This window comes from Otolemur garnettii, unplaced genomic scaffold (genome assembly GCF_000181295.1).
Source record: "Otolemur garnettii isolate 467f Iridium unplaced genomic scaffold, OtoGar3 scaffold00278, whole genome shotgun sequence".
Classification (NCBI taxonomy): Eukaryota; Metazoa; Chordata; class Mammalia; order Primates; family Galagidae; genus Otolemur; species Otolemur garnettii.
In genome coordinates, this window is record NW_003852673.1 from 296,273 (window position 1) to 311,705 (window position 15,433).

Below are 15,433 nucleotides of genomic sequence, written 5' to 3' on the forward strand. Positions count from 1 at the left end.
CCAAGGACATATGGACTATTTGCATCCTCATCGGTCTCCCCTGCCTGGATACATGAAGAACTTATCAAGAACCCCTGTTAGGCTCGGTGCCCGTAGCTCAGCAACGAGGGTGCCAGCCACATACACTGGAGCTCGCCGGTTTGAACCCAGCCCAGGCCTGCCAAACAACAACAACAATTACAACAACAACAAAAAATAGCTGGCACTGTGGTGGGTGCCTGTAGTCCCAACTACTTGGGCAGCTGAGGCAAGAGAATCGCTTAAGCCCAAGAGTTTGAGGTTGCTTTGAGCTGTGACAACATAGCACTCTCCCAAGGGCAACATAGTGAGACTCCTGTCTCAAAAAAAAGAACCTCTGTTAAATCTCTTCTGGTTCACTGCCCTAACCTGGACTACAATTTCAGACTTCCTAAGTCACTGGTCTTCCTTTTCATTTCTACCCAGTTCATTATTTCTACTAACACCACTGGGTGTGAGGTTTTTTCCATATTCTGCTGCAAACCAAGTAAGACCCCAGTGGCAGGAGAAGTGCTGGTTTTCATGTTCAGGAGTGCCCCACTAAACTTCTGAACAGATCACCTCGTGTAGATTACAGAGGTGTGGGAGAAGCTGCAGGAAAGAATGCCATACACTTGCAGTCCCCAAATCCTGGGCCTTGGACCAGTACTAGGCCACAGACTGGGATCTGCTAGGAACCAGGCTGCATAACAGGAGGTAAGCAGTGGGCGAGCAAACAAAGATTCATCTTCTGTATTTACAGACACTCCCATCACTTACATCATTGCCTGTCACATCAGTAGCAACATTAGGTTCTCATAAGAGTGGGAACCTACGATAAATGGCACGTGTGTGGGATCTAAGCTGTGCATTCCTTATGAGAATCTAATGCCTGATGATCTGAGTAGAAATGTATGTGCTTGAATCATCCCACAACTATTGCCCCTTCCCTGAGTCTATAGAAAAATTACCTTCCATGAAACTGACGCCTGATTCCAAAAAGATTGAGGACCACTGTCATGAACCCCCACTGTTCCTACCTTACATTCAGTATTTTTTTCATGAATAATTGCTTCTTAATTTGTTGTATGCTTTTGGTTAATTTCAAGAAACCTGAAATGATTGTTTTTGATACTTTTTCCCAGATTTATTATCGTATAAGGTTTTATCAGAAAACATATAATTAAAACAATGTTTTATTACAAAAGATAAATAGTAGTATATGTCCTAAACTGTCTAATTGGTAGCCATTATTATTAACATTTGGTCTTATGGGCTACAAATAATATGCAAAATAAAATGGTCATGTAATTTCACTAAAATACTGTCCTTTTACTTTTTTTCTTTTTTTTTTCAATACTGTCCTTTTTTTATGTGGTGTTTATATGGTAGTTATATTGCCTAATATTTAAATTCTTCAAGTTCCTCAAAACACAAGGATCCTGAGCTGGTACTGAACAATAACTCATTACTCAGAAACTCTCTTTTATCTCAAAAACATGTCTTTTCTAATAGATAATTAGGATCATTTTAAAAGCATGATTCTAGAAATGCACTTTTAGTGAGAGTATATAGCAGTTGGATGAGATAATAAGTCTCTGTGAACGTAATTACAAGAAACCAATTAGAGACTTCAAAAATAAACATACTCAACCATAGAACCCAGAGTTGTCAAAAATATTTGTCCTCTGCTGGAGATGCTCTCCCTAGACAAAAGTGTTAAAAGGGAACTTCATCAGGAGTACAAGCCTGTATAAATACATTCAGGGTGCACTAATGTCTACACAGCCAATCCTTTTATTTTCTATGTCATTATACATCTTGATCACAGCCAAACTAATCACAACATGAACTCACAGAATTATTAAAACAGCCTAAATTAATGGATCACCTGTATTCAACTTCATTCATTTTGACATAATTATAACGTACAGCATTTTTTATTACAGTAGGTAACCGTTAAAACTGAAGTACAGGGACGGCACCTGTGGCTCTCTGAGTAGGGCACGAGCCCAACATACTGAGGGTAGCAGGTTCGAACCAGCCCCAGCCAAACTGCACCAACAAAAAAATATAGCTGGGCATTGTAGTAGGCACGTGTAGTCCCAGCTACTTGGGAGGCTGAGGCAAAAGAATCACTTAAGCCCAAGAGTTTGAGGTTGCTGTGAGCTTTGACACCACAGCACTCAACCGAGGGCAACATAGAGAGATTCTGCCTCAAAAAAAAAAACCCAAAAAAAACTTAAGTACAATTAGCTGAAAGGAACTAGAAGATGTAATAAGGGTAACATTATGTTATGAACAGTTGTGTGATTTTTCTGATCTTTGAATAAAGTAACATTATAAGATGTGCTCTTATAATGATCTGCCAACAAATTGGATGCTCTTAATAAAGTAAGTGACAGCCTGCAAGAAAAAATAAAAGAGGGCATACAATTCCTTATTGTTCTGGAAAGAAGTGAAGGTGTCAAAATTTCAATATCTTCATGGTTTAATTTTTTCTTCATCAAGAGAAAAGGTAGTAATTATTAAGGCTGAATTGTACCCTACATTCTCAGGTATAGTAAAATTGGTATTTAAAAGTGTTTATGCAAATGCATACATTATAAGTTTCAAAATGAATGAGCAACAGAGAGAAAATGGTCTTACACACACACAAAAAAAAAACTGCTATGATTTTTTTGATACTACATCAAATAGGCTAATTTCCAGTAGTGTTTCATTGTCTTTGCAATGCCAATACTTCCAGAAAGCTTTGAGGAAAAAATGACTTAAATCTTTCTATAAAGTTTAGTCATTTCCAAGATTTTTTTAAATTAAAATAATTGATTCTGGGTAATGTTATTCTGACCATAGTGTTTGAGCCACATAAACTTCAACCTTTAGTGACAGCATTATTTATTTAAGAACACATTTTTATTTTGTATTCTATTTAAATATTTCTAAAAGGATATTATATTCACATCAAATGGTTTCTACAATTACAATAGTCCACTCAATTGCATGGCAAAAAATAATTTTTTTTAACTTAGAAATTCTTGTGTCTCAAAAAGCTACTTCTAATAAAGTATGTCCATTTCCTGAGAAAGGATAACAAGAAATCCAGAAAATTAACTCACAAACTCATACCAGATTAACATGAATGCCACTGGACCATCATTTTAAAACCGTCAGGACCAGAGGTGGACTTATTAGAAGTGAATAAAGCCTTATTTATAGGGTCTGCTCTAAGTATTCAGAGCAGGCAGGAATTGTGAAGTATTTTAGGTGGGGAGGCAAAATCAGGTTGCAATAAAAAAGCATTTCTATATAAAGATTTTTGGTAAATTTCCTCAAAATAGCTTAGAAAAAAAAAGAACTGAAGGTCCAACACTAAAGTCAATGGTCATGATTTCTTTTCCTATGCTAAATATGTCATTCTTATTTTTAGTTTTATATTCTTTTTCTGAAAAATCTGTCCAAGTGCAAGACCCACAAAACCTAAATCTGCCACCATGGAACATTATAATTCTACCCAACACAGTCCTGCCCAGAAAATGTCATTTTACTTTTAATGGGGTCATTTCATATTAATTAAAAAATGCTTTCAATGGCAACTTTGTAGCCTTAAAAGGCATAGGTAAAATACTTTATATAATTTTTAAGGGAAAGAAAGAGATCTAATATCTGCCCTACAGTGAAGCCATCCACCATTCAGGAGCCTCTAGGTTTTGATCTCTATCTAGGGGTTAAAAGCACTGGCTTTCAAGTTAGGCTGTCTTGAATTTCAATTCTGAATCCATCATTCTATAACTATGCCACTTTTGGTAAGTCAGGCAGGCCTTGCAAATAGGAGGCATTCAATAGCTATTTGTTGAATAAATAAATAAATAAATAAATAATGCATTGACCTCATACACTGTTCAGAAAACTTTAGCAAATGTAGTAGTTAGATTAGTTTCAATTTTTGAAGCAATTTGTTGTACATCTCTTAGAGAAAAGGTATTGGACATAAAAGGTAGGAGGGGATGCAAGATTTTAAGTGAAGCATTATTTAGGTTTAAGAAAAAGAACTGTATCTCATTGAGGAAACTGGAAAAGGCTTCATGAAGCAAAAAGCATTTGAGAATGGAGTCCTGAAAGATGATTAAGATTAGACCTGGGTGATGTCAGGAAGGTAAAGCAGGCTAGAAGCGCTTCAAGTTGGAGGAACAAAACCCTAAACCAAGAAAAGACCCAGAGAGGAGAAAATGTATGTGTTCTGTGAACATTCAGCAGCCCCTTTGACTTGTGATATACAGAATTCATAGGAGACTAAACTGTAAGCTACTCATCACTTCAGCTAGCAATCCTTCCCATTCTGGAGATGCTCACAAAATTCCCAACCAGTGAAGGTTCCCACAACCAAGTATAAATTATACTTGTCTTACTTCGCAGACAGTGCTTTTAACTGGGTCAAAGAATTACAGGGGTTAGAAAAAAATTTAATGAACAGTTAAGCAATTCTAGTTCCAGTGTTAAAAAGAGATTTTAGCTTTCATCCAAGAACAGACTACATGCAACTTTTTTGAATGACTTCTTTCATATCGAGATCATTTGAATTTCAGATTGGAATACTGAAAGGGAACATAGTGGAAATTGCATTAAAAATCATAAATTTTGTTTTTAGTTATTAGGAGGAAAATTGTTCTCTGGATACACGTCAACAAAGATGAATGAGTAAATGAAGGAAATGCCCTTCTTATTGTTATTATGTAAAAAGTAATGGCCTTGGGTCAGACTTGAATTTCAAGTTGGCATGACAATTATCAGTAGTATGACTGTGAGCAAGTCATCTAACCTCTCTGTACCTTGTTTCTACTTCTGTGAAATGAGAAGCAGAATCATAATAATAAACCTTACTGAAGAAGGTATATTATATTACTATCTGCCTGGGGGAAGAATATACATTTTCACCCAGCTGACTTTGGACTGGGCTATGTGATGTGTTTTATCCAACGGAATGTGACATTTGTCACCTACCTTTGTTATGAGAACAGCATGCATCTACTAAGGAGCCTGCTCTTTCAGCCTGCATTCTAGAATGAAGACAACACAGGAAGCAGAGGTACAGCTGACCTATAGCCTATAAAAAAAAAAATTACAAATAAATTATTACTGTAAACCACCAAGATTTGGAGATGGTTTCTACTGTAAAGTTAAGTAATAGCTTACACTAGTCACCTCACACATGTAGATTGAATAAAATATTTTAAAGCACCTTGTAACATTCTACGGCCATCCATACCTCAAACAAGCTCCTTCTCTCACCACATACTGTTGCTGATCAGAAAATTTAGGAACAGAAATAATAATCTGAGAAAGTGAGAATGTGAATAGTTTTATAGTCATAAAAATATTGAAGGTGGAAACATCTGAAAATGATACAGATTTTCATGCTACCCCAGGTCCTAATTCCTCTGATAAAATTCTGAGAACTTCCTGAATCTGTTTTCCCTCCATATTTTGGTTAAATTTGACTTGAATCTTTTGTTTAGTAAATTTTACCAACACTTGTCTGTGGAATCCTATTTACACTCAAATAATTCCACGAAAAAGAAGTTCAAAGGGTTAACTTTGAAAAATTAAAAAATGGCATCTCAATTCAACTAGCAGGAAACAACGCTTGACCAAATCCAATAAAAGGAGTAACCTCTGAGGTGGCAGAGAACCGGCCTAAGACACTGCAGCACCACGATTCACATGAAACCAAGCAGAGAGGATGGCTAGGGAAGCGGGTGGGCCGACGATTGGGCCTGAAAACAAGAAAATCTTTATAAAAGCCCCCTAGGATTCCCATTTCTGCAGGGTGAAGTTGAGAGAATACAAGTGTACAGGCAGGTCAAGTCCACGCAGGTTTGGTTCCCAGCTCTCCCACAACCTCTGAGACACTTTAGGCCTCTTACTTGAGACTAAACTTTTCTTACCCATCAAAGCAGGGAAAGTAACAGCTACCTCCTGGGATTACCGTACAGCGGCGCCTAAACAGAGTACCGGGACGTTAACAGCTTCTCCACAGATGCTCTGTTTGGCGTTGGCCAGAGCCCAGTAACAAGATGGCGGCGCGGGCGGGGTGACCGGTCCCCGCGCGGGGGAGCCGGTGGCGGCGATATCACAGCTCCGGCCCGCCGCGTCCCTTTTCCAGCCCGCGACGTTGCCGGGAAAGCAAGGCAGAGAAGGCCGCCTAGAAACAAGAGGCTCAGCCCAGGAACCGGGAGATTCCCTCGCACACTGCGGCCTGGCAAAACGAAGCCTGATCCCGCGGTGGCGACCCGGTCGGCCCGGGCTGACCCCAGCTGGGTAACCCCGGGACAGGCGCCACGTCTCCCGCGCCCTCGGCCGCCGCCGCCCCTGCCCACCAGCTGCACAGGCCTCCTGGCCTCGTTCGGACGTCCCCCGGGCCCGGCCGCTGTCTCCGTAGCTCGGGATGGCGAGCGCCCCTGGTGTCGCCAAGGCCGACATCATTGGGGGAGGCAAATACAAACTAGTACGGAAGATCGGGTCTGGCTCCTTCGGAGAGGTTTATCTGGCCGTGAGCACCGCCAACGGCGAGGAAGTGGCAGTGAAGCTAGAATCCCAGAAGGCCAGACATCCCCAGTTGCTGTACGAGAGCAAACTCTACGCAATTCTCGAAGGTGGGGTTGGCATACCCCGCATTCACTGGTATGGGCAGGAAAAAGACACCAACATGCTAGTTATGGATCTTCTGGGACCCAGTCTCGAAGACCTATTTAACTTTTGTTCCAGAAGGTTTACAATGAAAACTGTACTTATGTTAGCTGACCAGATGATCAGTAGAATTGAATATGTGCATACGAAGAACTTTCTACACAGAGACATTAAACCAGACAACTTCCTGATGGGTATTGGTCGTCACTGTAATAAATTGTTCCTTATTGATTTTGGTTTGGCCAAAAAGTACAGAGACAACAGGACGAGACAACACATACCATATAGAGAAGATAAACACCTCACTGGCACTGTCCGATATGCCAGCATCAACGCACATCTGGGTATTGAGCAGAGTCGCCGAGATGACATGGAGTCATTAGGCTATGTTTTAATGTATTTTAACAGAACCACCCTGCCTTGGCAAGGATTAAAGGCTCTAACAAAGAAACAAAAATATGAAAAGATTAGTGAAAAGAAAATGTCCACGCCTGTTGAAGTTTTGTGTAAGGGGTTTCCTGCAGAGTTTGCCATGTACTTAAACTACTGTCGTGGGCTGCGCTTTGAGGAAATTCCGGATTACATGTATCTGAGGCAGCTATTCCGCATTCTTTTCAGGTCCCTGAACCACCAGTATGACTACACGTTTGATTGGACACTGTTGAAGCAGAAATCAGCACAGGGGGCAGCCTCTACCAGTGGGCAGGTCCAGCAGGCCCAGACTGCCACAGGCAAGCAACCCGACAAAACCAAGAGTAACCCAAAAGCTTACTAAGTGTGAATTGAGGAACAACAGAGAGCAGAGCAAATGATCAGAGCAGGATTTGTTTCTCCTCACATCTAGAAATTTCACTTCATATGTACACGAGCCAGTGGCTATGGACAACCATTTACTTGGTGTAAAAAGAATCTTAATTCCAGTATAAACCAATTTTGGACAGCATTAGTGATCTGTATCTAAGTTGTAGCCGCTGTAATTGTGAATATTAACGGAGGTAGTGAAACATGGTGTCTGGTCTTCTATTGCATTTTTTCAAGTGGAAATGTTGAATAGTAGACACATACAAATTAGCAGAGAAATTGTGCATATGCCAATTGTTTGTTAAAACCTTTTATTTTGTCCTAGACTGCTTTGAGATTTCATTTCAGAAGAATGGCATGAACAGTCTTCAGCCACAGTTGTGAAGGTTGTAAATGCTCACAACTGTGCGTGCATTCTTAGGGTTTTTCCGTTCCTGGGGTTTGCAAGTTGTTCACTTAGGACATTCTTAAAATTGCTGGCTTCTTGTTTGCAAGCCAGTTGATTATAGTAGCAACAGAAGAGTCCAGTATGTAAGCATATGAAAGACTGCCTACTTACCTGTGAATACTTCAGAAAAACTTAGTGACTACTAGATTATCCTTAGGATTCCACATTAGCTTTATCATGTTCTTATTTTTTTCTAAAATAGCACATTTGTCACAAATTTAGTTAACATCTTACAACTGGACATGTACATTGCTTAGAGAAATTTAATCACTGTACACATCAATATGAGCTGGGATTTTGTCCTTATTTTGAAATGGGAGATTTTTGTTGACAAGTTTGTTAAAAACTAAAAACTATTCCTTTCTGTGAGGAAATAATATTGTTTTAAACAGCAACAACAAAAAGATCTTGCTTACTCAGTATGAAATGCAAATCTCCCTAATTTTTAAAAGACTATTTCAAGCTATTTACCAGCCAATTTAGATTTAGTGTGATAACTTTTTTCAATATTTTTATTTTAAGGTAATTTTTTATCGTAAGGGGAAAGGCATTTGTTCTTTTTTCTGTTTTTTTAATGACTTGCAGGCACAACATTTAGTAGTGCAATCATCAGAACTTCATATTGTGACTCCCACCTGTTGACTTAACAGCTGGACTGATTTGTGATTAAGAATGAAAGAGTTAAAGGGTTTGACTACAAAATATTTTCCTTGAAAATACTTGTGAAATGACTAAAAGCAGAGCTCCAGGTCACACTGCGTGAGGTTCAGCAATTGCTAACCCCACCCAACCCCCACCTGCTTCTCTAAGGTATCTAAGTGCTTGGGCTTCCTCTCCATCTTATTTGAATGCTCTTTTCTTTTTCTCTTACCCAAGATAAAGGAAAAGTTATTGATGATAATTCTCTAAACAGTGTGATTTACTCATTTATACCATAACAGGATAAATTAAAAGATCATTTGTCTGAAAATGCTACCATGAGCCTGTTATGTAAATATGGGTATTTTGTAAAATGACCTTAAAAATGTAAATTAACACATTTGGTCAGATTATGTCAGGTTTCATTTGTTCAGGTTTTTTTCTTTTTCTTTGGAAATTAACTTGAGCTATAATTAATTCCCTGATTAACACATTCTGACTTTAAGGGATATATTAATGAAAAAATCCATAATAATGCAGAAATCTTAATAAGCCTGAACCTTTGGGGTAGGGGACTTCTTTGTTTCTTTTCTATCCAGCCTTGTCAGTTAAGATATATGTTTCTTGACTAATAAGCCCTTTGATACTTTTAGCCAGAATCAGTCTTATAAAGCTATTTTTGAGTATAGTTTACATAAAAGAGAAATGTTTAGCTTTGGTAATAACTTTTCCATGCTGAACTCCCTCTAGCAAGATATTTTTCAGTGCTTTTATTTACAATGCACTTAAATTGTGTTTTTATTCTAAAATATTTCTGTATTCTTTCTGTTTGATAAGACTGTGAGGCAGTTGGTCTGTAACTAAGTTGCAGGTTTAAAACTGCCGTTAGCTTTGTAAATCAAAATATAGGTGTTTTTGTCCTAGTATGTCATCACTCCATCTCTCTGGGAGCTGGAATCCCATTGATCTTGTTACCATTCATTGTCTTCAGATTCATTGTCTTCACGGTTCACAAAAGAAGAATGTAAAATTAAGTGAATGCTGCTACTAATCCTGTCAGGAGGTAAATCTCATTTCACCCAAATTAAATCATGTTTTCCACTAAAATGATGATACAAGTCAAAGACATATCACTTTGAAATTAGAAGACCCCACCACTTAAGACTTACTCAGCTGATCTCTAGGTCACTGCTCTTTATTTTGTTCATTCATTGGGGTGCAGTTTTTTAATATATTGGGAGACGACCGTTCTAACTACTGTTGAATGTCTCTATTTTGAGAAGATATGATAAGGAAATAAAAAAGAATATATGTGAACGGAAAGACTGATTATCTCCTCCCAATTGAACGTGCTTATACTCTTAGGGTCTACAAACAGTTATTTGGAGGTTTGCTTTTACTATGATACTCTATCAACAAATATTTTTATTAAGAGATTTTTCCCATCTCTACTAATCCTTGCAATACTGATGAATGTTTCAAGCAGAGTATACTGTAATAATCATAAGCTTAATTCCATTACAATAAAAAACGTCAAACAAAAGGACTTTTTTCAAAAAAGAAATTCTACTTCTTGCCTTCTTTGTGATTCACTTTCCATTGAGAATTTCCTATTCAGTAACAAAAGGCACTATGATCTACTGTATAAAGAGAATAAACATTTTATGTTTTAAAGCCAACAGTTTTTTTTAAAGCACATATTTATATGTAGAAAATTTTTTTTCCTTAACATAGCTTCTCACTGCTCATACACATAAAAAATAGCCCACATCTGAAATAAGTAGAAATAAAATCACACATTTTCCTAAGAAAGTCACATCATCAGTTCTGTATTTCTCTGGCCTCCAACTTTGAAATCCCTAGCAACTATAAAGAGAGAAAAAGCCCCCCACCCACCCATTAAGAGGTCATATTGAGTGATTCCAAGGAACAGTAGAAACTTGTACTGAATCCAAATTTTTAATTGCCAAGTTTTAACTCCTGGCTACAGTTCTCAGAATATGACATAATTTAGGAACTTAGTTTAAGCACAGGAGAATCTTAGGACTTAAAACACTGTGTACTTCAACATGTAAAATATTAATGGAAAATTCAGGCAAGTCATAAATTATGAAGAAACTAAAAGGAAAATGAAAATTTTGCAAAATAGCAGGTATAGCTTTTTAAACCAAAAGAGGAAAAACAGGAAGAAGGATGACTCTTCTCTTAAGTTGAGTGAAACCTTCTGGTATCTTTCATACCCTTTCCATTCTTCAGCCATTGAATAGCTTCAGTGATTCTTAAGGGCTCCGATGAGATCTGCTTAGAGGATGGAAAAGCCAAGGATGGTGCTACCTTTCCAGTCAGAGATGTTTATGGAGCTTAGAAGTACACGTTTTTTAACACCAACCCAGCAGTGCCAGGTCCATCACCCACTACACTTGTACACGTACAGACTTGTTCATATACACCCTGAAAAAAATTTCCAAGGGGTTCCCACTGCATTTCTTTGAACCCACTCATTTATCTGTGGTCTAAGTCTTGATTATTTCAATGTAAAAGAACCCAAACTCTGTAAAGAATTTAAAGATATTTATTTTGAGTCAAATATGTGCAACAATGTCCCAGAGAGCCACACCCAAGAAGTGCTGAGCAAGTTAACTCACTGTGGGTGGGTTATAGTTTGATTTTATACATTTGAGGGAAACAAGAAATACTTATGAAGTCATAAATTAATCCATAGAAAGCATATAAGGTAGGACATCTCAAAAAGGCAGGACGTCTTCAAGCGGGAAATTACAGGTTTCAGGTGGATTTAAAGATTCTTTGATTTGTGGCTCAGCGCCCATAGCACAATGGTTATGGTGCCAGCCACATACACTGAGGCTGGTGGGTTTCGAACCCAGCCCAGGCCAGCTAAACAACAATGACAACTGCAACGAAAGAAAAATAGCTGGGCATTGTGGTGGGCAACTATAGTCCCAGCTACTTGGGAGGCTGAGGCAAGGAATTGCTTAAGCCCAGGAGTTAAAGGTTGCTGTGAGGTGTGACGCCACAGCACTCTACCAAGGGCAACATAGTGAGACTCTGTCTCAAAAAAAAAAAAAAAAAAGATTCTTTGATTTGTGATTGGTTAAAGAAATGAAGCTTTGTCTAACAGCCTGGAATGTTTTAAGTTAATATAAGGAAGCCTGTTAATCAGAGACAAAGCACCAGATATGTACAAGACACATTAGCAGACTCAAGTGTATTCGTTAAGTAAACTGATGACCTGCAGGTATGGGTGGTTTAAGCTTTGTCTTGAGCAGCTTAGGCCTGCTAATGAGTTATCTTTAAGAAGTGAAAGGGGTGGGACAGGCATGTCTCACCTCCCTTCTTATGGTCAGCAACTCAGCTTTATTTTGGGGGTCTCTTTGGTGAAAAAGGGGGTCTGTTCAGTCAGCTAGGGTGAGGGACTTGATATTTTATTTTGACTTTTGGACTTTGGACAAACTCTAAAGTTCTAGACGTAATTAATTTTTACCTATAAGTCTCATCTTTACTTTTCGAGTCTTCTATGGTCAATCTCAATTATCTCTGTTATAGAAAGAGACCACTGATACAACACAGAAAAATTTGTCAAATCATACAAAATAACTTTCATCTGTTCATATTAATATTTATACTTAAACATGTTCTGCATATAAGCACCCATATGGGCTTGGCTGTTGCTTTCCACACTAAGGAGAATAGTTCCAGAACTAAATCATAGACAAAAGAATACATAGTCATTTATCAGGACAGGTGATTCACATCTTCATCTATTCATTTATTCATTGATTAGGAACCTACCACAAGTCCAATATTGCTCTAGTTGCTAGGGCTGTATCAGTGAACAAAATAGATGAAAATCTTTACTGTTGTGGAATTTACATTCTAGTGGGAACAAAAATAAATGAAAGAAGTTAAATTATTCAGAAGATACTTGCAGTGAAGAAAAATGACATAGTGGAGGTAGTAAGTATTGTGCACAGCTACAAATATAAACGTAGCAGTCAAGATATCCCTCCCTAGAAAATGCCATTTGAGAAGATTCCAGAGGGCTGAACAGATTTCTGGAGGGTGGCACTCCCAGGGAGGACATGGAAGTTCCATGCCAGCATGAAGGACCCTTGACAGGAGTGACTCCATCTGAGAGAAAGACTACACTTTAAAGGGCATCACACCAACAGAGACCAGATATTTGCAAACTACACCCAATCTGATAAGGGTGCAACCCTTTACTATCAGTCCCCACCAGAGGACTCAAGGGCCATTTCTATAACAAATGTCCTGCAGTCACTCAGATAAGCAACCAGTATCTACTTACAGAAGGCTCTGTGTGAATCAAGAATTCTTCTTTTTTTACAATAGAAGATAACTATAAGCCTAAGTGTTTGATATTCCCTAAAATCTAGTTCTGAAAACCATAGCAGTTACATTTTTATTTAAATGTGTTAAATTGCTTTCATCTTTCTTTTGTTTACTTTGTTTTGTATACTTTAGTAATATCTATTGTTTATCTTCAGAAAAGCATATTCCTTTTAGTGAGTGGAAATTTAAATTTAAGTAGACCAGTCAAATTCAGGATGCTTTTCTGTTAATGAAAACTACAAATTCAGACTAGCATTAAAAATGTTATCATAAAAACAAAAAACTTCTTTCTTGCAAAACACCCGTGGCTCTTAGAACAACAAAGTGAACAAGCCCAGGGCATTGTCACTGTCCACATCACTCTCTTTGGACTGATTTGTTAACTCCCTCTCCTATTCCCTTTTTTCCTTCATGTTAAATATTACTTTGCTTAATGTGGAAATTTTTTAATCTATAACACTTATATGTTGATTAAATATATGTACTGCCTACAAGGTAGTAGGTAGTATGATTTGCAATACTGACTGACTTGTAGAGTGGCCTGAACCTGTGTGTCCACAGGTCTAGAGAGAGAATGGGCAGTACTAAGGAGAATTGCCTCCCTGGAAACTCCACGTAACTTGTGGTTTTTATGACTGAAAGGACTCAGTGAAAGTCTGACCCTGTGGAAAAACACAAATGTGAATGGATTTGTTTATCTCTGACCTTGGGTCACTCCTGACAAATATCCTTACCCTATGCATCTCATTTGTATTGTTTATAATATCCTTTATAATAAAGTAATGTACATCTCTTTGAGTATTCCTTCTATGATCTCTGTAACAGCCTTATCATAAAATTAATGGTTATCGTGACATCTCGAAGTTTTTCTTAAACTACGTAGAACCAATGATGCCATCTCCATCTAAAGATGCTGGAAAAGATAAACTGACATATCACAGACCTTTCTGACTCATGTTAAGGAGGAATTGATTCTGTGGACCATGACTCATGCCATGACTCATATGGGGCTGGCCCTTGCCTTCAAATCCCTGCTTACTCCTGCCAGAACTCTGTCTTTGGGTCTGTAATGAGCTTGTTCATTTCTGCCACTTTGAGAGGTATGCACACCGTTAGTCTTTCTCTGGCTCCAGTGAGTCTGGGCATTCATTGCCAAGGAGAACAGAACTCTCTGGTTCTGTTAAAACATTCCCTCCAGGTTACAGAAGAGTTTCAGGAGATAACCCTCCCACTTTTTACAAGGTCTCCAGCAGATGACCTCTGATCTCTGTCATGGCATGCCCAGCCCCCTCCTGAACTTCACTAACACCACAACAAGAATTGCTTTAAAAGAGGCCCCTCACCCTAATTCAGGGCTGTTGCCATTTTGCATTCTCAGCAGCGGCCTGTCTGCTTGGAGATACTTGACAGCTCTGCTGCTGACTCTACTTAGCCTGGTTCTTTGATGTATCTTTCCAACTTTTGACATCCAACACACATGAGGTATGTTAAGTGTAGCCATAAACTCTGCTAATGTGGGACAAAGTGCTAGTACATGACAACCAGTACACCTTCATCCACCCCAGTTATCACTATGAATGAGAAGCCTCTCCTTTTTAAGAGGACTGACCTCCGGGACCCACAAACAAGCAATGTTTGGGGCTACCTTCCAACAGATTGTTAAACTGGTTGTACAGGTACAACTCAAACCAGAATCCCTGGAGGTTTATGACTATCTCCAAGTTGTTCAATAATGACTGAAAACTGAGAGGAATAAGCATAGTGAATTTTTTCTGTACCCTCTGCTCCTGGAAAGCAGCGATGGTTGAGAAATTCCCTACCCTGTATGTCCTGGGAGCTGACTAACTGCAAAAGACCACTCCGTGCTTGCAGATCAAACTTGCCACCATCTTTCATCATGACTTCCTCATTTACCTCCCTCCAGGCCCCTTCCTCTTCTTTGAGATGTTGCTCATTAACAAACCTGCTCCCTGTTGCAATCAACTGAATGAAAATTTTTGCCTTTTGGACACAGACATGGAGTTGAGTTAGCATTTCAGTAAGGGCCAAGCCTCTTAAGTAGGGTCACACAGGGAGTATTTGAGGAATGGCAAGAGGACCAGCAAGGCTGAAGGATGGAGATGTAGGAGATTAGGTCAGAGGTTAAAGAGAATTGGATTAATGGTGAATGAGGTGAACAGCTATTACAGGGTTTCCAGGAGAGGAGTAGAATGACCTGCCAGGTTTGGTGGAATAACTCTGACTGATTTGTGGGAAACATAGGAAAGTTGGAAGCAGAAAGCCCAACTGATCCCTACCACAATCGTCTAGGAACCTAGATGCTCATGGAATGATTAGTTGTTGGATTCTAGGTATATTGGAAAGATAGAGCTAGTAGAACCTTTCTCCATATGTGGAAAAAAAGAAAATGAGATATCAAAGATGACTGCTCAATGTTTGGGCTGAGTAATTAAAAGGAGGAAGTCATGCGGAGACGCCATCTTTCAGTAA

At 38.7% G+C, this 15,433-nt stretch overlaps 1 protein-coding gene across 1 annotated transcript; it reads left to right on the plus strand.

Moving 5' to 3' along the window:
• Nucleotides 1-6,442: 6,442 nt before the first annotated feature.
• CSNK1A1L (casein kinase 1 alpha 1 like) lies at nucleotides 6,443-7,459 on the plus strand. Its single transcript, XM_012813578.1, has one exon. It carries the CDS (start codon nucleotides 6,443-6,445, stop codon nucleotides 7,457-7,459), a length of 1,017 nt encoding a protein of 338 aa, XP_012669032.1.
• The last annotated feature ends 7,974 nt before the right edge of the window (nucleotides 7,460-15,433 follow it).